Source organism: Bos mutus, chromosome 22, assembly GCF_027580195.1.
Source record: "Bos mutus isolate GX-2022 chromosome 22, NWIPB_WYAK_1.1, whole genome shotgun sequence".
Classification (NCBI taxonomy): Eukaryota; Metazoa; Chordata; class Mammalia; order Artiodactyla; family Bovidae; genus Bos; species Bos mutus.
In genome coordinates, this window is record NC_091638.1 from 63,452,144 (window position 1) to 63,480,133 (window position 27,990).

Sequence of the window (27,990 nt, forward strand, 5' to 3'; positions counted from 1 at the left end):
ACTTTGCTGTCCAGCAGTAATTAACACAACACTGTAAATCCACAGTATGTATTTCAATTAAAAATTCAAATAAAATCGCATCCTCTTCCCTTCAGCCTTTTTAAAAATGGAACTAGACTGTATGGTTCCCTCTCCTTGAAATACGTCAGATGGGGCTCCACTCCCGCTCTTGGTCGCTGGCAGGCGGGGAGCCCTCCGCACAGGGCCCAGCCTCAGTCCACGCCGTCTAGCTCCTGCCGCTGTCTCCCCTCCAGCTGGAGGACCTAGAAGAGGAGACGCGGTGGTCACCACGAGGGCCCGAACAGCCACGCTGTTGAAACGCACCGATCTACCCGAAAGAGCGTCACAGTCACAGGATCGAAAACGCAGGTCTGCAAACTGCACCTGCAGGGCAAGGAGACCTAGGGTGGGGTGGGGCGGAGATCCCGAGTCTGGAAGGACCTGTGCCGGCCGGGGGTGGGGACAGGGGTCACTGCTGGGCTAGAAGGTCACAGCAAGGCCATCTTCACCGAGCTGTGTTTTCCTACATGTGGGATCTTCCAGCTGCGGTCTCTGAACCCCATGCCTGAGCGCTTCTTGGCCGGAGCCAAGTCCCGCCCCTCACTAGTTCTTTGTGGGGAGGGGGCGTCCACGGCACTGTGGGGTGCTCAGCCGCATCTCTGGACTCTGTCTGCTAAATGTGGGGGTACAGACCTCACCCCGGGCGGGATAACGTCTCTGGACATGGCCTGACGCCCCCTGGAGGAGGGTCGCGGCTACGCAGGGTCGCTTGGCTCCCATCACCTCCTCATGGATGCTCCCTTCTGCCCCCACCCTGCGGTCCTCCAGCTCAACGCGGCTCTTATTGTAAGAGGAAAGAACCTTTGGGATTTATTACAATTTATCACTAAAGCAGGGGTCCCCAACTCCCGGGCCATAGACGGGCACCAGTCCACAGCCTGTTGGGAACCAGGCTGCACAGCAGGAGCTGAGCGGTGGGTGGACAAGCAAGTGAAGCTTCGTCTGCCCCCCATCACTCACGTTACCACCTGAACCATCTCCCCTACCCCCCATCCCTGGGAAAACTGTCTTTCGTGAAACTGGTCCCTGATGCTGAAAAGGTTGGGGACCACTGCCCTAAAGAGATGTTGCCCATTATACGTAAGGGTCATCTCTGGGAACCCTGCCTCCCAGGTAAGGAGCACCAAGCTGAAATGCCTGTGTTTAGTTCACAGGAAACACTGACCAGACCCACCTGTGAGTGACTGCAAGGGAGGAGGAAACGAGCCGTCCCCCCCACAAGCCCATGGGAACCAGGGAGGAGGAAACGAGCCGTCCCCCCCACAAGCCCATGGGAACCAGGGAGGAGGAAACGAGCCGTCCCCCCCACAAGCCCATGGGAACCAGCAAGTGTTTGACTTTGCTCCCTCCCCTCTTAGTATAAAAGGAGCCTGGATTCTAACTCAGGCAAGATGGTTCTTTAGGACATGAGTCCCCCACCTTCTTGGTCTACTGGCTTTCCCAATAAAGTCGCTATTCCTTGTCTCAGCAACTCATCTCTCCATTTACTGTCATGCATCAAGCAGGACGAGCTTGGACTTGGCAACAGTATCACCATGTATCACTTTCACGGATGCCGTGTTCACTCATCAACCGTCTTTCTCCCCCCATCGCCTTCACTGGGGAGGGGCTGCCTCGAACTTGCCTCCATCACAGAAAAGGGAAGGGTCTAGACTTGCCTGTTAAATCGGTTTTGTTTCTGCTTCCTTTATCCTACTATCAATCAATAAGGAAAAACAGACGGTTCAGACAACGCAAAGCCAGTTGGACGCCCCAGCAGTCTAGAAATCACAGTAGTTGGGCTCACACTGACCGTGGGACGGAGCTGCTAATTTTAGCATCCTCAGTACAGCCCAAAACAGCACATGCCAAGCTCTGATGGACCTGAAACATCCTGGACGCTTGGCAGAAAGCAGGACAATAAAAAAAAAATGCCACCATATACATTAACCATGTACAGGGAAGCCTGGCGTGCTGCAGTCCTTGGGGTCACAAAGAGTCGGACACGACGGAGTGACTGAACGTTAAAAAGCTTTTCAGTCCTCCGTGGAGACGAGCAGGTGGAGGAGACGAGCTGGTATTCCCTCGACAGATGTTTAAGAGGGAGAGAAAACATTCCCCCCGGCTCACCTGGTTTTCGATGCAGCGGAACTGCCAGGGCCAGCGGGTGTTGTACAGAAATGGCCGCAGGTCGAACCTGTTGTCGTCCGGGCTGTAGCTCTCGGCGTGGTATGCGGGGGTCAGCGTGGTCATCTTGTGTCTGTTCATGGAATACTTGGAGAAAAAGCACTTCACTTTGTCAGCCACCTGGGAGGCGAGGGGTGCACAGGGCCTGGTGTTAGCAAAGCTGGGAAGCCCCCACACTGGCGTTCTCAGCAGCATCGCACAGGCCAGTTAACAGCCTCCCCTCAGCAGCCGCAGAGCACTGCCTTGGGACTTCCTCAAAGCCAGGATGGACCGATGCTGCTGCCTGGGCTAGAGCAGCGAACTGGAGCTGTAAGGATGGGGGTTCCTGCCTCCAGCATCCTGGAAACTGCATCAGGAGACCTGGGCAGGGGTCCCAGGAAGATGTATTCCTATTTCGTGAAGCTTCCAGATGGTTCTGCAGGGACCACCCTGTCTATGGGCTTCAGCCCTAATGCGCCTGACAACTAGGGGAAAAGAAGCCATATTCTGACCTCGGAGTTCGTCCTCTGCCCCGCAAAGAGGGGAGGAGCTTGCGTGTTGTGAGGGGGCCCAGCCCCACTCAGATAAGCTCAGCCAGAGCCGGGGAGGGCTGAGAACGGGGCTGTGGTTCCTTCCGGAGTGCTCTCCCCCTAAAGTCACACAGTGGCCACCTGCTCCAGAGCCAAACCCACCCGCAGGGTGACCTCGTCTGCCAGCTCCCTCGGGCGCCGGGCGCCTTGCCTGCCAACTCCCCGAGGACATCAGGTGCGCCTCACCCACTGGCTCCCCGCAGACGCCGGGCGCCTCACCTGTCGGGGCGAGCAGGTATCCCTCCACATGTCGAGGAGTTTGCAGAACATGCTGTAGGGGCCCGTCTTGGCGACCTTCCGGAGCCTCCCGTAGACGGACAGCTCCGCATATGTCATCCCCATGTCTTCCTGGGGACGAAAGAGATGCGCCTCATGAGTGACAGCAGGTCAGCGCTGGGGGGACAGCCTGAAACCTCTGCTGGAGACGGAACCAAACTCCCCGCCCCCGCCTCCTCCCGGCCCCAACCTCGAGAGACCCGAATTGAACATCAGAGGTCAGCAACGGTGACGCTAAGCCCTGGACTCCCAGCCGGGGCCCCAGTGATGGAGCACGGTTGCTCGGGGGCAGACAGGAGGGCACGCAGGAGCCCCGGAGCGCGGAGGTGGCGGGGGAAGCGCAGTGACAAAGCCAGCACGGCTACCTCATCGGTCTGGGACACCCGTCCGTGGGCCAGGGGTTCCAGCTCAGCTGTGGCCGGCGCTGCCAGGATGCTGCGGTCAGGGCACACGGAGGTCGGTTACAACAGCTGGGTGTTAGCGCGACAGACATCACGCAAGTGCGGAGACGGGGAGGCGCCGACTTTCCAGCCTCTTGAGGGGCAGAGGGCGGCAGTGGCCGCCGGATCTGGCCACAGCCAGGGTGGCAGTGATGGGAAGGAAGCGGGTACCTGGTCTCGGGGCCCGAGTGCCCTTGGAGGCCCGACCGCTTCCATCAGGCAATGGGTGCTACGGAAGGTGGCTGAAAGGGGGCAGAGTGGCCGGGGCTGTGCTGAGAAGACGCGTACCCGGCGCCCCAGGGGCACAGCCATGGCCTCGCGGGCACACGCACCTCTGCAGGGCAGGAAGCTGGAAGCGCTCCACGCAGAGCTGGACGAAGGCTCTCAGGTCTGTCTTGCTGATCCCGCCGATGGGGTTGATGTCAGCGCTGGAGCAGTCGTACTTGGTCAGGTAGCCAAGGAGGCTGCGGCCAGAGAAAGGACAGGTGGTTTCGAGGCAGCAGACCTGGGAGTTGCAGATTCCGAGAACCTGGGGGCCTGGCCATCCTGCCCCTGGGTGCCGGGACACGCCTTCTTCCGGGACCCTGGAGCCAGAGCTTGGCAGACTCGAGGGTCTCAGAGGAGTCTGATGTGCTGGGGCAGACTGGGGAAGGGGCAGGTGCTGCGGATGGCCAAGGAGGGGTATCCAGCAAGCTGGAGGGGACACAGTTTGGGGGATGACCAGTGCCAGCCCCGAGTGGTGCTCCTTCAACCAAGCCCGAGGTGGGTGTAAGGTCACTCCGTGTCCCGTTAAACGGACGGCTGATGGTACGAACGGGGTCCGGTCTGTGGGCAAGGGTCAGGATTTCCAGGCCAGGAGAGATGGCCATTTTCATCTGACCAAGGGTCAGGATTTCCAGGCCAGGAGAGATGGCCATTTTCATCTGACCCCTGTGCCTCTTCCAGTCCTTGACTGCTCCCAAAGGTGCACCCAGAGCAGCAGCAGAGTGAGGGGGCACAGACCCGCAGGAGTGGCCTCGGGTGGAGCGGGGTCTCCTCCAGGCTAGGGGCCGCACACACCTCTCGTCCACATTGGCGGATCCGAGCACGAGAAGCCCGCCGGGGGCACCGCGAGACCAGAGGCTCAGCTGAGCGAAGAGGTAGGCGATGACCATCCTCACCCGCGCCTGGCCCACAGGAGGGTGTCACCATGCCGGCCGGGGCTGGGGGGACGTGCGCTAACACCACCTCCCCACACCTCAGACAGCGGGAATGCTTAAGTGATGCAGGAGCTTCTAGCGGCCAGAGAGTCCCGGGGCCCATGGTCCCTCCCCTGAGGGGCTCCTGCACTCAGCAGGGAGGGACCAGGGCCTGAGATGAGAGCTCGGCAGTGGAGAGACTGGGCTGCAAGGCCAGCGGGAGAGACCTCGGCTGCTCCGGCCAGTCCCTGCACCCCTGGGGAAGGCCACCAACAACCCCAGGAAGGGGATGGAGACAGGGTAGACCCCAGCAGAAGCAGCTCACGCCCCCTCTTTCCCTGCACGGACCACCCAAGGTCCAGCTCCCCTGTAGCCGATCCCTGAAGATGCAGAAGACTCACACACTCGGACACACTCACACCTCATGCTCACAGACTCTCACGCCGATGCACACTCACACACACAGTGTCACGTGCTTGCACCCCCACACACGCACACTCAGATGCCCCACTCCCTTACTCTTGCACACTAACCTATTCCTGTGCACACACCTGTGCACACTCTCACCCTCGTACCCCTCCGCACATCTCACACACACACACACGCAGAGCCCCATCTTCGTCCACGAGGCTGCACGCTCCGCATCTCTAAGAGGCGGGCTGCTTGTGGACCCCCCGCCAGCCGCCCCTGGGTTTCCTGCGGTCCCTGCGTGCGGACGAGATGCGCACCTGGACGTTCTGCAGAGCCAGGTTCTCCCGGTCGCTCCCTCCGTGAACCGCAAACCGAGGGCTCGCACCCGTCACCAGGCTGAAGAGGCCCACGAGGGCCTTGACCGCTGGGTCGATGTGGAGACCGATGTGGTGGCTGGAAGGCGAACGGGCGGGCGTGCAGACAGTGAAACAAACCCATGGGGCACGGAGCTCGCCGTCTTCGAGGGCCCCGTCCAGCGGCGTTGAGGACATTCACTATGCGCCACCACCACCTCCAGCTCCAGAGCCTTCCATCAGCCCAGAAGGAGACCCTGTGCCCGCGAGCAGTCCCTCCCCAACCCCCTCCTCTTCCAGCCCCTGGCGACCACGGACACCCTTTCTGTGTGTGTGTGTGTGCATGCGCGCTCCGTCGTGTCTGACTCTTTGTGACCCCATGGACCGTAGCCTGGACAGGCTCCTCTGTCCATGGAATTTTCCAGGCAAAAATACTGGAGTGGGTTGCCATGTCCTACTCCAGGGGATCTTCCCAACCCAGGGATCGAACCTGCATCCCTTTCGTCTCCCGCACTGGCAGGCAGGTTCATCACCACTGAGCCACCAGGAAAGCCCTAAGATTGGCCTATTCTGGACATTTCGTAGAAACGGAATCACACAGTAACTGTCCTTTGGTGTCTGGCTTCTTTCACTGAACTTAAGGCTTTCGGGTTCATGCAGGCGGTAGCCTGTGTCAGCGCTTCCTTCCTTTTCAAGGCTGAGAAGCACCCCTGTGTGCGAACAGACCACATCATTTCTCTACTCAACTGCTGATGCCATGTGAGCTGTGACTATGCTGCGTGGACACGAATGTGTGAATACTTGCTCATTTCTTTGCTTTCAATCCCTCTGGGCATCTCCCTGGGAGCAGGATTGCGGGGTGGGGGTAGCTTTTAGCTGAGCTCTGCTTACAGGATGGGCAGCTCCTTATTTTTTCTTTGGAGGCAGAACAGATGGAACGTTCTGAACGGAACCAAGTCTCCCTGAACAGAAAGACGCACCCCCCGCCTGCGTCTGGTACAGTGGCCCCCGAGGGAGGCAGAGGAGGACGGGTGGCTGCACTCCTGGAGCGGTGAGGGGCTCTGTGCTCCCACCTGGAGTGCATCAGCCCGCTCCTGGGAAGGACTTAGGGGGAGGGGCGATCTCAGACACGGAGAAGATCTGGGGTAAAGCTGATGGGAAGCCACATCATCAGCAGTTGAGTGAACACCTCGCCTCTGGGGTGCTCAGTGACCCACAAATGGGGTCTCTGGGGGAGCTTCCCGTGGTCCCCGCCAGCCGGCCGGGCCCGACACCAGGGACCAGCTACCTTCCAATCTGCTGGGCCAGCTCTCGGGCCCTGTCGCAGGTCTCCTGGGAGGAGTTCTCGCTGGCCATGTAGCAGGTGGTCAGGACGCGGCCGCAGAGCTCCCGGGGGTCCTGGGGGGTGTAGCTGGGCTGGCTCACGATGGTTCGGACATCAGCCAGCACCTCCAGATCTGAAACCCGCGGGACAGAGGGCACGTGCTGTGTGCCAGGCGCCTGCACCACCCGGTCCCTCTCTACCGCCCGGCAGTCTCGCCGGATGGCACCACAGTGCCCGTTTCTCAGCTCTGGACGCTTTGGGAATGGCCGACGTCACCCCTCATGGTGGCAGGGTGTGAACCTGGGCTGGCCTGACCCCAGGGCCCTGTTCTTTCATCCTGGTCAGGCTGCTGACACACAGCAGCAGCAGCAGGTACCCTGTGGGCTTGACGGACTGGGCCACGAGGGCCTGAGGCCCTGGGAGGGACTTCAGCGGCCTTGCTGTGCCCAGGCCCCAGGGCTTGGGGTGATGCTGGGACATCTCAGCATGCCCCCACCACAATGCTGGGTTGGCCCCTCTGCTCCTCCCGCAGGTTGAGCCCCCCTGGAACCTACTCGGGCCCCAGGCGTCACCTACTTCCACGCTTCACAGCCTCGCAGACCTGGTGGCACATGGAGTAGACCAGGCAGGCGGTGGCCGCGCTGTCCACCCCGCCGCTCAGGGGAAGGAAGAACCCTGCCTGGAACAGGCCAACCGGATGGCGGCGTGAGCGGAGCCTCACGCCCAGCAGTGAGCCCGGCTCCCGCAGCAAAAACGAGCGCCCACGAAGTGCTGTCGCCCAGGGGAGGAGAAGGGAGCCATGCACATTCCACAAGGTGAAGGGAGCACCACCGTGGAGGGCCCAAGGCTGAGTCTCCACCGTGACTTACAGACGCGCGCAATCACACTACTAGGCAGGAAGTCTTGTAACTCGGGGTCATCAGACAGGACCCCAAAGACGGAGCCAAACCTCAGGGCGACCTTGGCCAGGGTAGCCGAGGCTCCTGACTGAGGCAGAGTCAGGACATGTTTGCATTAAGAAACACCTGTCAGGACTTCCCGGGTGACCCAGTAGTTAAGAATCTGTCATGCAATGCAAGGGACCCTGGTTCGATCCCTGGGCGGATCCACCGGCCGCAGAGCAACTAAGCCGTGTGCCCCAACTACTGAGCTCACACTCAAGCGCCCAGGAGCCGCTATGACCGCGGCCTGTGTGCCTCGAGCGCGGCTCCACAACAAGAGAAGCCGCCGCAGTGCGAAGCCCGTGCTCTCAGCCGTAGAGTAGCCCCCGCTCATGGCAACTAAAGAAAGCCCGAGTGCAGCAACAAAGACCCACCTCAGTCAAAAACCAAATTAAATAAATAAAACTTAAAAAAAAAAGTCACCGGCATGCCACAAAGTCAAACGCAAACCCACCGTAGAAGGATTAAAGAGGGCTGGCTGGCCAGATCCCCCGCCATGTCTTACCTGTCGGCTGCGTCTTAAGAAGTCCCAGAGCCAGCACGCGGGTCCCAGGCTGGGGAATGGTGGGAAGCATGAGGTTGGCGAGCCGCTGCCCTGGTTCGCAGCTCACCTGGGGGCAGGTGCCCAGGTGGATGCAGGGCCGGTGAGCGGCGCCAGCACGCTGCCCCTGGCTGCTTTCAGCCTTTCGAGGGAATGAATGCTTCTGAAGCCTCAGAGCAGCCCCAGGAGGTAGGTGCTCTCGTTGGTCCCGTGGGGGAAATGGAGACACAGAAAAGCAAGCACGGTGTCTCCGTGCCCGAGGGCCCAGGGCAAGGCGGGCAGGGCTGGGCGTGGGGCCCGCGCTCTAGTTACAGTGTCGACTGCAGGCCCTGGAGACCAGGGTGCAAGGCCCCCAAGTGGCCACTTGGCGGTGCAGCAGGGGACGGAGGGAGTGTCCTGGGAAGGACAGTGTGTCGGTCGCTCAGTTCTGTCCGACTCTTTGCAACCCCGTGGACTGTAGCCCACCAGGCTCCTCTGTCCATGAGATTCTCCAGGCAAGAAGGCGTGGGTTGCCATGCCCTTCTCCAGGGGATCTTCCCGACCCCCGTCTCCCGCATTGCAGATGGATTCTTTACCATCTGCAGACCCTTCTCTACCCCCTCCCCTGCACACCAACAGCCCCACCTGATCTCCTCGGCGGGACTGTGGTATTTCCACTCGATGGGCTCAGACACGGGCTCCAGCAGGTCTTCATGGCAGGAGAGGGCGAAATCCACCTTCACGCGGGGGTAGGGGCTCACCCTGCTGGCCTGGGAAGGACACTCCCTGAGGGCCTGAACCCAAACAGGCCCCTGGGATGACTGTAGGGGGGATGCTACACAGTTCAGAATCCCTACACAGCTCAGGGACCCTTCACAGCCACCAGGATGGCCAGGACACAGATGGATGTAGCACACGCTGGTGGGATGTGGGGAAGTGGAGCCCTCACACAGCGCTGGGGGGATGCAAGACGGAGCAGTGACTGAGGACGGTCTGGCAGGACCTCCCACAATTAAACAGAGCATCACCACAGGACCAGGGCAGTCCCAGGTAGATAACAGAAGACACACAAGCATGTCCACACAGACGCCTGGCACATGCCACAGCAGCACCGACCCTCACGGCCAGAGCAGAAATGGTCCAAATGTCCGCCGGCAGGCGAATGGACGCACAGCGTGTGGCGTACCCGGGCAGTGGGCTATTACTCAGCCATACAGAGGGATGAAGAACTAACTCACGCCTCAGCACGATGAACCAAAACACTATCCTCAGGGAAAGAAGGCAGTTGCAAAAGGCCACATATTATACGATCCCATTTATACGAAACGTCCAGAATTGGCCAATCCATAGGGTCAGCACAGACCGTGGTTGCCAGGGGCCCTGGGGGAGGTGGACGGGGAGTGACTGACAACTCATGGGTGCAGGTTTCTTCAGGTGAAAAGAACATTCGGACACTGATGGTGGTGATGCTGCTCAACTCCACAGACACAGTAAAGACCACCGCATCTCGTGCTGAGATCAGTGAATTATAGGCTATGGGAATGACATTTCAAGGAAGCTATTGTTAAAAAAAATGTCTCTGTCTTTGATGAGCATCCTATGGGTGTGTTTATAATCGCTTACTGCCAGGTTTCGAGATGAAATCTCCGCCCTGTAGCTTCTGATGTCCTCCAAATCCAACGTGGCAGTGAGCACTTCCTAGAGAAGGGAGTTTCCAAGAAAAATCATGATTTCCTATTTTTTTCCCTCACGCACCTGTTTTCATAAGTATGCCACATTATATGCAATGAGTCCCGCCTTCTAAGGCAGGGACTAGGGGCCTGGGGAGAGGGGAGCACCCATGGTGCGGCCCACCCAAAGCCCTTCCCTCTTGTCATTGCCACCAGAACGTCTACTGAATTGACACACTTGCTGATAAGACACAACAAATGTCTGCTGGGAGCTTTTGAGCAAGCTTCTTAAAAAGACACAGGGAGAGCAAGGGCCCTCTTTCTGCCTTTGAATGTGGTTGTATGAAGATGGGATGGCTGGAGCTGCTGCAGCCGTCCTGTGACCATGAGGCAACTGACACTGACGCCTACACAGAGGAAGGCCCAGCTGGAGAGTGAAAAAGGGATGCAGCCAGAGCCCCGGCAGTCATCACACAAAGGTCACAGCCCAGATGTGCTGCATGTGTTCTAGGACACGACGCTTCATTTGCCTTTGAGTCCAGATGAGATGGAGGTTCTGCCACGTGCAACCAATAGCAGAAAATAGAAAAGTTTTAATTCAGAGATACGACTCCTTTCTTTATGAAAAGAATCCTAAGCAGATCATACCACTAGGCTATCGTCTCATACGTGCAGGTGCGGGACAGCAGGAACTACCTCTGACGGGGACCCGGTGTGGCCGGGCGTCTGCTCCTGCTGCCGGCCATGGGCAGCCGTCTATGCCAACACCGAGCCTAACCCAAGATAGAAACGTCTGTGAGGAGACAGAGAACAAAGAACTCCCACTCCACTCATTCTTCTGTCATTTCCCAAGTACTGGTCAGCGAAACCACCAGGCTGCTCCTGACAAAGCCACAGAAATTGGAAAGACCCCAGAGGAGTGAGTCCTTCCTGAGAGGAAGGCCCCAGTCCACTTTTCCTGGAAGTAGGTTAGCTTCACACAAAGGCGGGATCGAGGCCATGAGAAGCATGTGCCCTCGAGAAGGTCCACAGACCAAAGAGGTGGCAGAACTGAAGGGCACTGCCCCCACCCCAAGGCAGTGATGCCACCTCCATCAGGAACAGTCAAATCAGAGAACTCTGGCTCAAGGGCCCCCCGGGGGGGTGTGGGGCAACGGCGCCCAGGTTATGGCGTGGCAAACAATCACCCGGGTGCTTGCTGAAATGGGGGCTCCTGGGGGGCCTGGAACCTGCAGCCACCTGCACACCTGCTCATCCAGGTGCAGGTGGTCCCCGAAACTCACTCCAGTCTCCCGGCACCAGGTGCCTGCGGCCGGGACGTCTGGCCGAGAGTCCCGGCCAAGCGGGCCTGCACTGAGGCATGTCCAGAGCAGACGAGCACTGGCCGTCTGCATGGACTTCATCTTCGCCTCCAGAGGCCTTCTGTCTTAATCAAGGTTACTGCTGAACAGCGGGAGGCCTCTGGGACCCCGCCACCTGGAAGGCAAGGTCTGGGGACCATGTTCATTCCCACCGGGAAGGCAGGATCAGGGTCCCCATGGTCTGGGGACCGTCTGCAGGGAGGTGGCTTCTTCCAGCTGCACACTGCCAAACCCTGGGCTTCGCTCTGAGCAAGAAATACCATGAATTCGTTCCAAGGTTCCTTTCCTCAGTCCATTCTGAAACCGAAGTTTGATTTCATAACCACCTCTTTGCTGACAACCTCGGTGAGACTGCACAGGTACGTGAAACGGTGAAGTCACAGACATCGCATCAGAGGGCTCCGGAGAAATTCTTATTCAGAGACACCCGCTTGTCTTGCTCTGGCAGAGAAAGCCCCGGAAACCCTTTTTTTCTCCTGCTACTACCTGCTTCTGTGAACAAGCATTTCCAACACTTGTTTCCAAAAACCCCGAAAAGACAAGATGAGAGATACCGTGAGAAGCCTGTACTGGCCGCCTGAGCCCAGTCACAGCGGCTCTTTCTGGCAGAACCGAAAGTTACTTTGTGTTTCGTTTGCAGATTTGGAGTCGATTCCCATTTGGGGGCAATAACAGTCATTTTCTTTATTGGAGGCTTAAAAAACTTTCGAGAGCCACACAGTTCTCTTTGTTGTTGTTCAGTCACCAAGTTGTGTCCGACTCTTTGCGATCCCATGGACTGCAGCACGCCAGGCTTCCATGTCCTTCACCATCTCCCGGAATTTGCTCAAACTCAGGTCCATTGTGTCGGTGATGCTATCTAACCATATCATCTTCTGTCGTCCCCTTCTCCTCCTGCCCTCAATCTTTCCCAGCGTCAGGGTCTTTTCCAATGAGTTGGCTCTTCACATCAGGTGGCCAAAATAGCTTCAGCTTCAGCTTCAGTCTTTCCAACGAATACTCAGGGTTGATTTCCTTTAGGATTGACTGGTTTAATCTCCTTGCTGTCCAAGGGACTCTCAAGAATCTTCTCCAGCACCACAATTTGAAAGCATCAATTCTTTGGCACTCAGCCTTCCTTATGGTCCAGCTCTCACTATGACCCATCTGTCTTGGGTGGCCCTGCATGGCATGGTTCATAGCTTCATTGAGTTATGGAAGCCCCTCCACCATGACAAGGCTGTGATCCATGAAGGGGACACAATTCTTTACAAGGACCTTTTCATCTTGTCTTATTCTCTCTGTGAAGGAAACTAACATCCAATCACATGGGAAGGCTCTACACCCATGTTAATATGTGTCTTTAGAAGCAGACGGCTGTGGTTTTCATACTTGTGGCCCCAGTGAAGTCATGATCCCATGGGGGGATGTGTCCCCCATCCCCCGGGCTCGTCATCAGTTCAGTGAGACCAGAGGAGCCCCCAGAATGGGGCCTCCCCACCGAGGAGGGCGGGGTAGGTCTCCAGTCCTGCTTCCGGAACGCGGGGCAGTCGGGGGAGGCAGGGCCCACAGCTAGCATGTGTTGCCGTGTTGTTGCTATTCAGCCGCTCAGTCGTGTCTGACTCTTTGTGACCCCGTGGACTGCAGCACACCAGGCCTTCCTGTCCTTCACCATCTCCCGGAGCTTGCTCAAACTCATGTTCATTGAGTCAGTGATGCCATCCAACCATCTCATCCTCTGTCATCCCCTTCTCTACCTGCCTTCAATCCCTCCCAGCATCAGGGTCTTTTCCAATGAGTTGGCTCTTTGCATCAGGTGGCCAAAGGATTGGAGCTTCAGCTTCAGTATCAGTCCTTCCAATGAATATTCAGGACTGATTTCCTTTAGGATGGACTGGTTGGATCTCTTTGCAGTCCAGGGACTCTCAAGAGTCTTCTCCAACACTACAGTTAGAAAGCATCATTCCTCGGCCCTCAACTTTCTTTATAGTCCAACTCTCACATTCATACATGACCACAGGAAAAACCATAGCTTTGACTAGGTGGAACTTTGTTGGCAAAGCGATGTCTCTGCTTTTTAATAAGCTGTCTAGGTTGGTCATAGCTTTTCTTCCAAGAAGCAAGCATCTTTTAATTTCATGGCTTCACTCACCATCTGCAGTGATTTTGAAGCCCCCAAAATAAATTCTCTCACTGTTTCCATTTCTGCCCCTTCTATTTGTCATGAAGTGATGGGACCGGATACCATGATCTTAGTTTTCTGAATATTGAGTTTTAAGCCAACCTTTTCACTCTCCTCTTTCACTTCCATCCACAGGCTCCTTAGTTCCTCTTTGTTTGCTGCCATAAGGGTGGTGTCATCTGCGTGTCTGAGGTTATTGATATTTCTCCCGGCAATCTTGATTCCAGCTTGTGTTGCCTTGACCTCTGGGGAAAACCCTCCAAGGGCCCACCTGCAAGGCTCTTCCCTGCTCTGCTCCTCCCAAATGACCCCCTTATTGCTGGAGGACGTGCAGTGTCTGCTTATTCCTGGGACCAGCTCCAGCTCCCCCCGAGCCATGGGATTCTTCCCACAAGCCCATCCCATTTTCCCTGGAGCCAGGGGCCACCCACCCTTTGGTCACTACCAAGCCCCCTCCTTCCGCAGCTCCGGGCCTCTCCTTCAGCTCCTGCAGCCTCGCGGGGACCTCCAGGGCATGCAGGGCTGATACCCCACCGTGAATCCATCCATCTGGTGCGCTGTGTGGGGGTGTCCCCATAACCTCGGGGTAGGAAACCCTCACCCCACCAAGGAGGTGAAGAGGAAGCAATCAAAACCAGAAGCATCCCTCCCAGGGAGGGCACATCCAGTCCCGGGTTACGGGGAGAGCAGAGAACACAGGCTCTGAATGAGAGACCCTCCCGCCATTGCTCGGGCCGGCTCGTACCACATCATCCAGAGAGAACTGGGACCCCTGGGCAAAGATGCTGCCGTTCATGGCTATGAGAGCACAGCCGTCGTAGTACAGCCGGTCCCCATCACAGCCCTTCTGATTGGCCAGCAAGTAGATCCCGCCATTCTGGAAAACACAGTGGACAGCAGTGGTCAGCTCTGATCCATCACCTACCTACACCCTCTGCTGGCCCAAACATGAGAAGCTTTAGGCCTCCAGCCCTGCAACTCTGCTGTACTAATAGTCAGTGCCCCAGCTCCAGCCAATAAAACACACGCCTCCAGGGAAGGTCCCGCAGCTATGACGCCCTCGTGAGGCAGCAGGCGTCACACAGAGCGTCTACTCTCACCCCCAACAACCCTCCAAGGCAGGCGCTGCCACCTGCCCCAGAAGGGAGGAGAGACGGAACTTTGGAGAAGACAACTCCCTGGATTAGGAAACTGAGATTCTGCCCCCGGAAAGAGCAGACACGGCCCCTGGGGTCATGCTGCCCACAAGAGCGGCAGACTCGTGGGCATTCCCCGTGCCTGGCTGTGGTGCAACGGGGTCCTGATTCCCGGTCACTTGTCCCGAGACCACTGTGACGGCTGAGAGCCCCAGAGCTGCACGGCTGGGGTGTGAGGCCAGGGGCCACTTGACAGTCACATGCTGGGTGCCCTGCTCCAGAGAGCGGAGGTGGCAACAGTGTCCGCCTCACAGGGTGCTTCCCGCCATTAAATGAGGTCATGGACGTGGGGCCTGGGAGAGGGAGCCACAGGGGCTAGTCGGCCATGGCCGGACCCAGGAGGAGCGCCGAGCAGCCTCATGCTCAGGCCTTGCCCTGCGCTGGGTGCCAGGTCCCACATGCATGAGACAGACACACGCCAGCGTCCCCGCCGCCGCCTACCTTGGTGGTAGCCATGGTCACCAGGTCCACCCGGGCGTGGGCTTTGCGCAGCACGTGATGGCTACCCGAGGCATTGGTGAAGATCTCCACGCCGTCCAGGCCCATGTCCACGTGTGGGCTGCGGGCAGAGGGGTCGAAGAGAAGAGACTCGTGTCCCCAGCCCGCCCACCCAGCCCCGCAGCTCCTGGGGTGTCTTCCCTGCCCTGGGCTGAGACGCAAGATGGCTGCAAACCCCCAGCCCCCCAGGCCCCGCAAGGATGGGGATCAGGGGGCAGGGCTGACCTGTGGGGTGTCCAGAGCTCCTCACAGACCTCACTCCCGATACAGGTGTCCCATGTGGAAAGGACGGCATCCCCAAAGGGCACAGTTTCCTGGGGGGCGGTAACCAGAGCTCGTGAGGCCCCCTGGCTGTCCTGTCTGGGCCACGTGCTGAGCCAGGACTCCAGAGGCCACACGTGGGACTCGCAGGAAGGCTGCCATTTTGTTTCAAGCCCTAACGAATACCCACTTCCCCCACTACTCCCCCCCGCCCCAACCCCCGCCGGGAGCAGTCCCAGCCCAGGGCCAGCGGGTGTCTCCCCTGTGGACCGAAGAGCCCCGGCCACACCCTTCACCCGCCCAAGAACCCAGCTCTGAGCTGCCATGACCTTGACTGTGGCTGTAACCAGCTGTGACTCAGCTCCTGAAGCTTCTGGGGCCCAGTGGGCCGCCAGCATCCACCATGTCGGCTCCCGGATGCTCTCCCGACATCGTCTGTGCTCCGGTGGTCCCGTGCCCACGCCAGAAACGACCCAACTGAGCCTGACAAAGTTCCCTCCAGCTGACAGGTCACCCAGCTCCCGCGCGGCAGGGCTGGGGCAGGATGCAGGCTCCTGTTTCTCCAAGAGCCTCATTCATGGCCCCTTGAGGGGTGGGGCTGCTGGGAGGGGGGTGAGTGGAGATGGAGCTGCCCCCTGAGGGCGCTGCTCGGGTCTGAGGTGTCTCCGGGTTGAACGTGTGCTGAGAGGGTCATGCGGGCATGGAACCCACCTTGGCCACGTCTCTCGGGGACCAAGTTTCAGCTGTGCTCCTATTTCACTCGCTCAAGAGAACTCAACCCTGGAGGCCTGGGATCTTGTTCAGATTCCCTGATGACTGTGTGTGTGAGCTCAACTCCTTCCATCTCCAAGGGCAGGAGCCGGGGGAAGCCCGCCTTTTTCTGTTCTGAGGCCTCGGCTCATGAACACAGGGCTCACCCTGGACCCTGGGCCGTTTGTCCACGGACCACCACATCCCCTGCCCTTGAAACCCTGACCACGGGGGGCAGGGCTAGAATCTTGACCCCATCCTCCTGGGACAAGACCAGGGCTCAGGGCAACAAACAAAACATCCAGGATGGCACCCAGGGATGGGCCCCCGACCTGCACTGTCCAGGCTACAGCTGTCACAGGGCTGGCTTTGCTCTGCCTCTTGAAAATGGCCGTGGATTTTAGTCCATGTGTGCCCAGGCCAATTCCCGCAACTTGTTCCCAACCAAAGACAGCAAACAGCACCCTTCCACCTGCAGATGATCCCACGTGGGCTTAGGGGGTCACCTGGTGGGATGTTTAGGATGTGAAAGGGTCCTAGAAGAGTGAAACGGAATGAGTGTCGTGGCAGGAGGATTGCTGCTGAAATGACTGTTTCACACACACACGTGTTCTGGATCACCGTGACTTTACATTGTTCTCGTTGCTGCAACTCAAGGTCAGAAAAGCCTCCAGGCCACTTGGGAGATGAGCAGACCTGACCGACAGTCCCCTCCCCCAGTCTCAGCCGCACCCACCCAGACTGCCACGCGGGTGGCAGCGACCCAAGAGGGCTGGGGACACCGTGTCCCCGGAGTTCATATCCTGAAGCCCTGACCGCCAGCATCTTAGACATGACTGTGTTTGGAGATGAGGTCTTCAAAGAGGTGATTAAGTAAAATGAGGGCATCAGGCTGGGACCTAATCCCACAGGACTGGGGTCCTTGTAAGAAGAGGTCAGGACACAGACACTCACAGGGACGACCCTGTGGGGACACGGGGAGGAGATGGCCGTCCACACGCCCAGGAGAGCGGCCTCAGGAGGACCAGTCCTGCCCACACCAGGGTCTGGGATTCCAGCCTCTAGGCCTGGAGAGAATGAAAGTCTGCTGTCTGAATCCCTAGGCTGCGGAATTGGTTATGGAAGCCTGAACAAGTTAATGCACCTGGCAACCAGAATGGAAACTCAGGTAGGAGCCAGAGATACCAGGGGCCCCTCAAAACATTCCCTGTGAGCCCCTGGCTCCCAAGCCCCCACTGGAAGTAGATAGCACAGGGTTCCAGCAGGTTCCAGGATGAAGGGATGGACAAGGACCCCCTGGATAAGGCTGCAAGGTCAAAGCTCTTCACACCTGGACAGCCAGGTACCAAAGACAAGACAAGACAGATTTCTGATGCTGAGTTTTCACAGAATAAACAGGAGCCAAGTAAAGTCTTCCATGAGTTTTACAATCAGAAATCCCCCAAACTCGGCTTCTTGGGCAGCCCCGCGGCTGGAGCCCCAGCCCAGCAGGGAACAGCTGGCCAGGGTGGTGCAGGAAGCCCCCTCCCAAGCTCCTCCGAGCCCATCCCACGGTGTGAGCCGGAAGAGAGGAGGGACATCATGTAGGGACAAGGAGGCGCCCACTGCCCCATGCTCCTGGGCCCCTCCCCGCTTGTGACAGAAATCACCCCCCGGCTGTGTTTTCCTTACATGGGACACAGTGATGCCGTGACTCTGTCCCCAAGGGTCCTGCCCCCACGGCCCACTCCAGAGGAACAGTCTGACAGACGAGTTTTCTTCCCCAAGACTCACCTGCTTCGTCAGGTCCTGTAACATCCGGGGGAGAAAATACTCCTCTGTTTGCCTAGAAAGGAAACCACCACAGACCTTATAGGACCATCTCAGGGAAAACGCAAAATGGCATCCAGAGGCGGAGTAAAGCTCAGACTGAGAGTGCGGAGCCTGTGAGCTGGCAAAGGAGCTGTCGAGTTTTGACACTCGCTGTTGCAACCACTTTAAGTCAAAAAGGGAAGGGCAAGACGACTGCACGCGGCTTCCGGGACATGGAACACCGAGGCACGCGGGGGCTCCCTCCCTGGCCCTGCTTGCCCCACGCTTTCATTATGCCCTCTGAGAGGCACGTCAGGGGAACTGTCCAAGAAGGAGACGCATTTCCCCACAGAGAAATGCGGCTGGAATTTCTGATCAAAGTTCTTCAACCAGAAAGATCGCACTGCATGAAGCCAGCATGCAGAGACAAGCCTGTATCATCACTGAAGCAATCAGTCACGTTCCGAATTGTGAAAGATGGCCAGAGAGTTTAATACACAACTTCTGTACAAGCCATCCCAGAAAGTGAAAGTGTTAGTCGCTCAGCCCTGTCCAACTTTTTGCAACTCCATGGACTGTAGCCCACCAGGCTCCTGTGTCCATGGAATTCTCCAGGCATGAATACTGGAGTGGATTGCCATTCCCTTCTCCAGGGGATCTTCCCAACCCAGGGATCGAACCCAGGTCTCCTGCATTGGCAGGTGGATTCTTTACCGTCTGAGCCCCCAGGGAAGCCCAAGCCACTCCAAGGTCTACCCTAAAAGGCAGAATTCGAATACTAGATGGTTTCCAAAGCTGACCTCAAGTGGGCTGTTACCAGATGTACCATGAAGACACTGAATTAACTGGATTTCTTTTTGCTTTCTCAGAATTCACAAGAACCTCCTGGGAGATTTCAGTGACTTTTATTCCAGTAAATTTTTTGATAAAGTTTCTTTTTAATGTGGACCATTTTTAAAGTCTTTACTTAATTTGTTACAATATGGCTTCTGTTTTATGGTTTGATTTTTCAGCCCTGAGGTATGTGGGATCTTAGGTCCCCAACTAAGGATAGAACCCACGTCCCCTGCACTGGGAGATGCAATCTTAACCACTGGGCCACCAGGGAAATCCCTTAACTAAAATTCAAAAGCAGAGACATTGAGGGGATGATGCCGTCTCGCGCTCACTAGTGAAGGGAGCAGACACTGCAGACGCCCTGTGAGCCCTGAGCTGCCTTGGCATCCCACGATGAGCACTCAGTTCACCGTTGGTAGGTTTGTTCACGGTGATGTTGCTGTATCACAGTCCGTTTTCAAGGGACAGCTGCCCAAGGTTTCTCCCTTCGTCGTCACCTCCCCCTTCAATTCACACATGAAGAAGAATGTATACGGGGCCCCCCTGGTGCCTCAGTGGTAAAGAATCTGTCTGCCAATGCAGAAGACACGGGTTTGATCCCTGATCCGGAAGATCACACATGCTGTGGAGCAGCTAAGCCCGTGCTCCACAACCACGGAGCCTGTGCTCTGGAGCCCATGTGCTGCAACCACTGAGGCCGTGTGCCCCAGAACCCACGCTCTGCAGCAGGAGAAGCCGGCACAGAGAGAAGCCCACCCACGTCGCAACTCGAGAGTAGCCCCTGCTCGCCACAAATAGAGAAGAGACCACATAGCAACAAAGACCCAAGGATAAATACACACAATGTTTGAAAAAGAATGTATCTAGACGTATAACTGAATCATTTTGCTGCTCAGAAGAAATTAACACAACGCTGTAAATCAACTACATGTCAATAAAACGTTTAAAAATCACGTTAAAGATTCCGTCGGCAACAGCAGCGACAGTGGAAAAAAACAGCGCTAACTGTAAGAAGAACAGGACGATTCTGTCCCAGGGGACGCCTGGCAACGTCTGGGGACGTTGTAGACTGACAGGGATGCAGATGTATCCGCCAGCGGAGGCCAGGGATGCTACTGCACGCTCTTCCACGCACAGGACGCCCCCACAACAAGACCGAGCCGGCCTCAAGGCAACAGGCCTGGAGTAGAGAAACCTGATCTGTAGGATCACGTGTAGAAAGACGGATGACGGGTGACTGATGACTGAGATTTTATGTGGTGTCTGATAAACTAGCTACAAATTAATCAGCAGCATCAGGCAGCCGTCACTAGACGACAGGCCCCGTGTGGGCAGGGACGCTGGCCCGAATCTGTGTGTCTCCCCCACGCATCCTAGGAGCGGCCACCATCTGGGCTCCTGGCCCACGGCGCGGGCAGTGACTCACCGGCTCCGGGACCACGGCGTGAACCAGCGCAGCTCTCGGTAGTTGCCCTCATTCGCCAAGGCCATCTTGGGTCTGATGAGCAGGATCTTCCTACAGACAAGGGAACAAGGCCGCTCCTGAGACGAACACGCCCCACGTGACATGGAGCAGCCACCAGCCCGTCCACCCTGACCGTCGATGGGGACAGAGCAGCTAAGACCTGGAGGGTGGGCACTTGCCGGCAACTGATGCCCAGGGTCTGCGAGGCAGACCTTATTACAAGGTCGCCCTCCCAGGACTGACCTTCTGACCACAGAGCTGTGTGTCCCCAAACTCCACCCATCGTCCCTGTACCTGATGTCTGAAGGTGTCAGTGGTGACAGAGCCCAGGAGAAGCAGGGCCACCCAAGACACCTGCCTGCCTGGTACCCCACCGCCATGAAGGTAGTTCCAGAAGAAGCCACGGCCCCTGGGGACCAAGCCCCGAGCCTGGGGGAAAAGGGGGTCGTGCTGCTCCCAGCGGTCACCCACCTGTTGAGGAATATCACCCTGCAGTTATAGCGGACATTTCGGTGCATCACGGGCCTGCGGAGAGAGGGCACGCACGTCTGCAAAGAGCAGAGCCCCACGTCTGCTTTAACATGAAGTTTCTCCGGGTCCTCTATGGGAATCAGAAGGCTCCTCTGTGGTTTCTCAAATAAAAGTGAACAACAAACCCGAGTGTTTCTGCCACGGCACAGACTCTAAATGGCAGAGTCTTCTAAATCCAGCAAAAGTCCCTCCCACTCAGGGCTTGTCCTCTCCTTCCAGAAGGTTCTCAGACCATTGAGTGGCCGCCTCCCTCCCTCTGCTCACATCCCTGCTGCCATGTCACCTGTCCATCCCCTGCTGGCCTCAGGGACTTACCCCTGCATGTCCCCAGTTCTCTGCCACAGCATCTCTCCTGACTGAGCTCCCCCACCAAGAAGGCAGGGCAGGGGGACCGGCCCGGGGAGCCAGGGCAGGGTCAGGGGGTGGAGGGCGCTGGATAGATCTGCTCGCCTCTCTGTCTGGACCCCTCAGGACAAACACCCTCCCTGATCACCTGGAACCTTCCTCCTCTGCAGCGGAGGGGCCAGTGCTCCGGAGGCCAGGGTACTCTGCTGGCCTCCGGCTGGGGCAGCACCAGGCGGGGATGGCAGAGTCCAGCTCGGGGCGAGAGTGCAGGAGCTCAGGGCAGAAGGCATCAGGCACCCGAGGAGGAGGGCCTTAAGGATTGATCATGAAATAAAAAACAATAAGGCCCAGGCCCAGGGACAAGAGAAAAGAGGGCCGGGGTGCGAGATGACAGCACCGTAAGCAGTGCGGGCTGTCGAGTCAGGCGGCCGGGCTCCATCCCGCTTCACACTGGCTGAGCCGAGCGGCCCCGGTTCCTCCTCTCGGAGTATTTTAAAGGGCAGGATGCAGGCAGGCTGCCTAGGCCGGGGCTCGGCACACGGATGCCGCCAGCCAGCACTCCCACGTTACGGTTTCCATTCCTCCCGGGCCAAACCAAAACCTCACTGCATTCACGTTCATACAGAAACGTGTTCAGGGCAGGAGGTGAACACCTTTTAAACGAAAAAGAAACCTTTGGTGAATATCTGACTTCCAGCGGGAGTAAGCCTCTCAGACAAAAACAAACCAAAAGCATGACAAGAAAGATTTTAAGCTCAAAACGTAAAATTAAATAGCAAACAACAGACAAGGAAATGTATTTTTATCATATATGGGCACAGCTTGATATCTGTCATGTGTAAAGAACTCTTAATAAATCAGACACAAACACTTCAATTGCTGGCAAAAGAACAAGCAAGAGTGTGTTACAGATGCCGAAAAAACAAATAGGAAAGTTCTATTTCATAAATCATGACAACAAAGAAATATGATAGCTTTGTTAAAAAAAGTTATTGCTTACTCTAAGATTTTCTCTATGTTGTTTTTTTAAGGTTTCTTGATTGTGAGCTGGCCCCCTGTGAGCAGTGCTAAGGGTAACAAGCCTCTAGGCACAGAAAGCCGGGAGGAGACTCAGCATCTTTCTCTTGAATAAGACACTTCTAGATGGTGAGAATCAGTGGCATCATGGCATAGCCGTTACTTTGTTCAGTGGCACTTATACTGCGACCCCAAGGACTGCAGCCCGCCAGGCTTCTCTGTCCATGAACTTCTCCAGGCAGGAATACTGGAGTGGGTTGTCATGCGAATTCTTAGTTTCAGTATGAGGGATCTAGTTTCCTCACCAGGAATGAAACCTGGCCCCCCCTGTATTGGGAGTGCGGAATCTTAGCCACTGGGCCACTAGGAAAATCCCAGAAAAACACTTTAAAATATGATTGTTAATATTTTAAGGGCAAAAAAGTAGAAAAATTAAAGTCAGATTACAAATTCAAGGCCAGAAGAGGAAAATAGGCCAAGAGAACAAACAAAAAGACAAGGGGAAAACAAGAAAGAAAGAAAACACGGTGACCAGAACACTTAATAGAGTGGTAGGAATCCGTCCATGTGGTGGGCTGAGTGAAGACCCCCACTGATGTCCCTGTCCTGATTCCCGGGACCCGAGGACATGTCACTTCACGTGGCAAAAGGGACCCTGCTGACATCATTAAGCTACAGATCCTGAGACAAGAGATTACCCCAGACTCCCCAGGGCTCTCATCAGAACCACAGGGGTCCTTATACGAGGGAGAAGGGCGCTCGGAAGACATGAGACAAAGGGGGCAGGGGCTGCAGTGATGTGACCTCTGGCTGTGAGGATGGAGGGAGCGGCCTGAGCTGAGGACTGCGTGCCAGCCTGGATGCTGGACTTTACAGGAAAATCGATTCTCCTCCAAGAGCCTCCAGAAGCAACCAGCCCCACTGACCCATTTAGACTCGTGACCTCCAGAACCACAAGACAGCAAGGTTGTGTGGTTCTGTGTTTTGTGTTTGTGGTAAGCTGTCACAACAGCACAATAGGAAGCAAACATGGCCCACATATCAAGAAGTATAATAAATGTGAGCAAACTGGGCTAAAAATCTCTCTATTCACTGCTTAAAAGAGATCCTGCTACACAGATGTCACAGCAGGTGGGAGTGTAGAATACACGCAAGGCTGAGGAAAAAGAAGCAAACCCGGCTACATTCACACCACGTAACACAGAATAGAGACGCAAACAGAGGCAACAACGCCCGTCAGTGGGCTTGGTTACACAAAGCTGGTCACAGACACACTCTGGAGTAGGATACTCCTGGGCCAGAGTCCTACCCACGGGACCTGCGCTCGGGGAATCTACACCACAGGGACCTACAGGCAGACCTCATTTTACTGCAGCTTGCTTTACTGTGCTTCGCAGACATTGTATTTTTTACAAATTGAAGGTCTGTGGCAACCCTGCGCTGAACACGTCTATTGATGCCATTTCCCAACAGCTGTCGCTCACTTCCGGTCTCTCGGTCACGTTTTGATAATTCTCATGATACTTCAAGCCCTCCACCAGCAAAAAGATGATAGCTCGTTGGAGGCTGAGAGGATAGGGTTTTATAGCAATAAAGGTTTTAAAGTGAGGTATGTATGCACATTTTTAGATAGAACGGTAAATGTAAACATAACTTTTATATATATAGGAAACCTCCTCCCTCAAACTGGTGTGACTTGCTTTCTTTCTGTATTTGGCTTTACTGCAGTGGTTTCTCAGAGGTCTGCCTGTAGGCCTTGGCCCTACATGTGCAACTGCACCATATGGAGCTGCACTGTATATACCTACCCCGCGGAGCCTACACTCACGTGTCCACACCCTCTGGAACCAGATGGCTTGCATGTCAATGTGCAATGACATGCGTGCACACGTGCTCAGTCAGTCACTCAGCCGTGTCCAACTCTTTGCGACCCCATGGACTGTAGCGCACAGGCTCCTCTGTCCATGGGGATTTTCCAGGCAAGAACACTGGAATGGGTTGCCGTGCCCTCCTCCAGGGGATCTTCCCGACCCAGGGATGGAACCCATGTCTCTTATGTCTCCTGCACTGGCAGGTGGTCCTCTCCCACGAGCGCTACCTGGGAAGCCCAGAGTGACAGGGAACCATCCCCAAACTTACTACTAAGTAAGGAAAATGCTGTACATGAGGCTGGGGGACCCTGAGCTCCAACTGTGCAAAGCGTGTTCCCACGTGCACAGCAGTGCTTGGAAAAACATAAAAAATCTCCCCAAAGCTGCCTTCACCTGGGGAGTTTGCAGCCTGCAGGGCCAGGCAGGGAGCAGACGCCACATCCCCGATGTAGGGACGGCTTCCAACACAGCAGGCCCTGGAACGGGCCCTTCTCCCACGCCCACGCCGCACTCACATCCCCACGTCGCAGATGATATCCTGAGTGACCGGAGACTCCAAAAGGGCCGCCAGGACCTGGAGCGAATGCAGGAGGGTGTCCGACTCGTAATAATGATCCCAACAGCCGTAGCCACTGCAGAGGGAGGGCCAGAACAGTGAGTGCCCGGGACACAGCAGGTGGGCGTGGGGTAGGGATGGGGCAGGGGCCTGGGGCCGGGCCAGGGTGACTGCGCGAGGGTGTGCCTCTGGCACCAGTATCTTTATAAAGCCTCCCAGGAGTGTCTATTGTACAACCAGAGTTAGACTCACTGCTACAAAAAAGAAGAAAAGAGATGCACTGTATTGGAAATTAATGGACTGGGCTCCATCTGTCCCTCCTAGTTCTCAGTTACTAAGAAATTCTCTGTCGTGTCAAAAACTGTCTGCTCTCGGATTCTTTTCAACCTTCAACGTGGCCCAAATTACACTAATCTACAAGAAAAGGATGCAAAAGAAACAAAGCTGGATCCAGAGAAGAACATTCTTCGGGCAAAGGGGCCATGAATAACCATTCAAGTGCCACTTACACGGCTACATGACTTCCTTGCGATTTACTTGAGCTTACACCAGGCTGAATGGTGTCCCCCAAAGAGACGGGTCTATGTCGAAACCTCCAGAACTTATGGCGTGCGTGTGCATGCTCAGTTGTGTCAAACTCTTGGCAACCCCATGGACTGTCGCCCACCAGGCTCCTCTATGCATGGGATTCTCCAGGCAAGAATACTGGAACAGGCTGCAATTTCCTTCTCCAGGTGATCCTCCCGATCCAGGGACTGAACTTGCGTCTCCTGCACTGGCAGGCAGGTTCTTTACCAATGAGCCACCTGGGAAGCCCTTAGAACCTGTGGATGTGACCTCATTTGGAAAAAGTGTCTTTAGAGATGTGAGTAAGTGAAAGATCTGGAGATGAGATGATCCTGGCCTATCCGGGTGGGACCTAAATCCAATAAGAAGCGTCCTTACATGAAGGAAAGCAGCAGAGAAGAGGGAGGGGCGGCTGGAGGGGTGCACTCATGAGATGGGAGTGGGGAGTCAGGAGCTGGAAGAGGCAGGAAGGACCCTCCCCTGGAGCCTCGGAGGAAGCAGGATCCTGCCCACACCTTGATTTTGGACTTCAGGCCTCCTGAACTGTGAGAGAATGAATTTCTGCTGTTTTAAATCATCCAGTTTGTGAAAGCACAGTATAACAGCCCCTGAAAAACACTAATACAATGCTCAGTGAGGCCCTGACATGGGCAGACTGGGTTGAGGGTAATTTTTCGGTGCGGGGGTCCCAGTAATGAAATGTAGAGTATTTGTAAACTACTTTTATTATTATTATTTTTTTAATATTTATCTATTTATATATTTGACTGTGTAGGATCTTAGTTGCGGCATGTGCGATCTTTCGTTGCAGCTTGCAGGCTCTGGAGCAAGTGGGCTCAGTAGCTGTGGCACAGGCTTAGTTGCCCTGAGGCATGTGGGATCTTAGTTCCCCTGAGGCATGTGGGATCTTAGTTCCCCAACCAAGGATCGAACCCACATTCCCTGCCTTGGAGGGCAGATTCTTAACCACTGGACCACCGGGGAAGTCCCTGTAAACTACTTTTAAATCTTCAAAAAGTCCTTCGCGCTCATTGCATAGCAGAAGTGATGTTAAAATGCCAAGCAAACTTTGCTGCCACAAACACTAACCTTTGCCATTCTTAATGCCTAGAGGAGCATTCCTCCGGGCCTCTGGTTCTGATAAGGAAGAGAGCCTGGTTCTTAGATGAAAATGAGGTCAGGGAGATGCCCTGTGTGGGATCCAGACCTGGAATGTCCTTTCCTCTCCAAGGATAAACTCCTGCTCAGCGGTTGTCACTCCCTCAGCTCCTAGGCCACATGTGAGACCAAACACCAGTGCAAGGCGAGAAACCCAGCCAGCTTTGATATCGGCCTGGACTGGGAAAAGTCAGCCTCTCGACGAGCTCCTGTGTTACTCAGTGTAGGAATCCAGGATCATCCAGGCCGGCTGGCCTGCCCTCGTTGAAGGGCATCAAGCAGGCCCACTCACGGGGCTTCTGTCTCCTAGGTGGGCCTGCGTGTCCAATTCTCAACCCCGGCCTCTCCTTCCTTGCCCTTTCAGCTGAGGGCAGCTGATATAGAGGCCTCTGCCTGCCCACCCTGGGGTGTCTATGTGCTCTGCTCTCACCAGATTTCCAGTTCTGGTCCAAGCCTGTATCTTGCTCCTCTGTGTTTGGCAATTTCAATACCTACATGCACAGAGAGAGAGAGAAAGAAAGAGAGGCAATTTCAGCACCTACAGCCTCCACAGGAGGCAGATCCAACCTTCTGCTGCCGCTGGTGTCATAAAAAGCCAAAGGGCATCTCCCAGCCCCTGCTGACACCGCAGGAAATGAGACAGAGGCGGGGCCTGCACCAAGGAGAGCAGGGGTGGGGCTGGGGGAGTCACACACTGGGAGTTCATTAACAGTCAGACAGAGAGGACCCTGAGCAGGGAGAAGGCAGGACCTGAAGGCACCGGTGACAGGTACCATCTGCCTCTGGGTTTGAGCAGCAGCTTCCAGATGCAGCAGCCTGGGGAGGAGAGGCCAGCCTAGTGGACACACAATTCTGGCCACCCGAGATGACCTCTCATCAACTAGATTTGCTCTGAGCTCTGACGAGGTGAGAGCAGGTTGACAATGAAAAAAATAAAAGGAAGAAGGTCCAAGGCACACGGCTGATATGACGCCCTCACCTGAATCACCCTGTTTATACTGTGGTTGGTGGCCCTGCTGCAGGACGCAGCTGAGGACGGCCAGCCTGCAGACCGCCCAGGGCAGCCCACTGCAGCTGTAGAGGTCAACGGTGCAAACTTCCACTCTCAAAGGTGAGCTGGTGCAGGTGATAACTGTTCACGGACCCCGTCACACACACACAACGAGCACACTGGTCTCTAAGCTGGTGGCCTCACCCTGTTCCACTTCCCTCTCTGGACCGGGTTCAGCTCTATAAATGCCACACCGGACCCCAAAGGTACCTGAGGACCGGCTCACCAGCCTGCTCATCTCCACCTCCAGGGCCAGACTTCTCTTACCACGGGTACATACCACATGCCCCAGGCACTGTAACCCACCCGCACCCCGACCTCACTCAGGATCCCTATATCAGGATCCCTATATCCATGGCCGCAAGTTTCTCCAGAGCAAGGCTGCGTATGCGTCACAGCAAACCTGGGCGACCAGAACTGACCTTCGCCTGTCCACCCCACGCCGACCCTAGACTCACTTTTTAAAATCCTTTGCAAATTGCCCTCAAAGTCCAGGGCCCACTGGTTGAGCGCACAGGTGGCCACGGTCACCTTTCGCCCCATCCTGGCTGCAGACGCCTGGGCAAAAAGGCCGGCCGGATAGTGGGGCTTTGTTGTCCTAGGAAGAGAGGTGGCCGCGGCTCGGGTCCTTCCGGGTTGTCCCGCTGCGTCAGTCCAATGGACATG

At 56.2% G+C, this 27,990-nt stretch overlaps 1 protein-coding gene across 5 annotated transcripts; it reads right to left on the reverse strand.

Annotated features, from left to right (window-relative positions):
- Window positions 1-32: 32 nt before the first annotated feature.
- Window positions 33-27,986, reverse strand: NADSYN1 (NAD synthetase 1). 5 transcript variants are annotated; one of them, XM_070360428.1, is made up of 22 exons: window positions 27,783-27,907; window positions 27,253-27,389; window positions 26,704-26,764; window positions 24,508-24,624; window positions 20,700-20,753; window positions 20,190-20,279; window positions 17,909-17,960; window positions 15,350-15,438; window positions 15,068-15,185; window positions 14,176-14,307; window positions 9,862-9,936; window positions 8,884-9,008; window positions 8,224-8,272; window positions 7,354-7,456; window positions 6,742-6,910; window positions 5,418-5,553; window positions 4,571-4,677; window positions 3,844-3,975; window positions 3,437-3,506; window positions 3,015-3,143; window positions 2,170-2,346; window positions 33-263 (listed from the first exon to the last, which is right to left on the reverse strand). In XM_070360428.1, coding segments are annotated over exons 4-22 (1,860 nt in total). In that variant the 5' UTR covers window positions 24,510-24,624; window positions 26,704-26,764; window positions 27,253-27,389; window positions 27,783-27,907; the 3' UTR covers window positions 33-212. The 5 variants fall into 5 exon arrangements, 4 of the variants coding, with proteins under 4 accessions (XP_070216529.1, XP_005905125.1, XP_070216530.1 ...); XM_005905063.3 differs by lacking the exon at window positions 27,253-27,389 and having other exon boundaries at window positions 27,783-27,986; XM_070360429.1 differs by lacking the exons at window positions 24,508-24,624; window positions 26,704-26,764; window positions 27,253-27,389 and having other exon boundaries at window positions 27,783-27,899.
- Between the last annotated feature and the right edge of the window lie 4 nt (window positions 27,987-27,990).

Bases quoted from the DNA above. Each gene is read 5' to 3' on its own strand.
- NADSYN1 (XM_005905063.3), bottom strand. From the start codon at position 27,867: ATGGGGCGAAAGGTGACCGTGGCCACCTGTGCGCTCAACCAGTGGGCC. The intron at 20,280-20,699 runs GTGGGTGACCGC...CCTTGTCTGTAG, and splicing joins AGGGTGATATTCCTCAACAG to GAAGATCCTGCTCATCAGAC. The intron at 9,937-14,175 runs GTACGAGCCGGC...TCCCTTCTCTAG, and splicing joins AGTTCTCTCTGGATGATGTG to GAAGTGCTCACTGCCACGTT.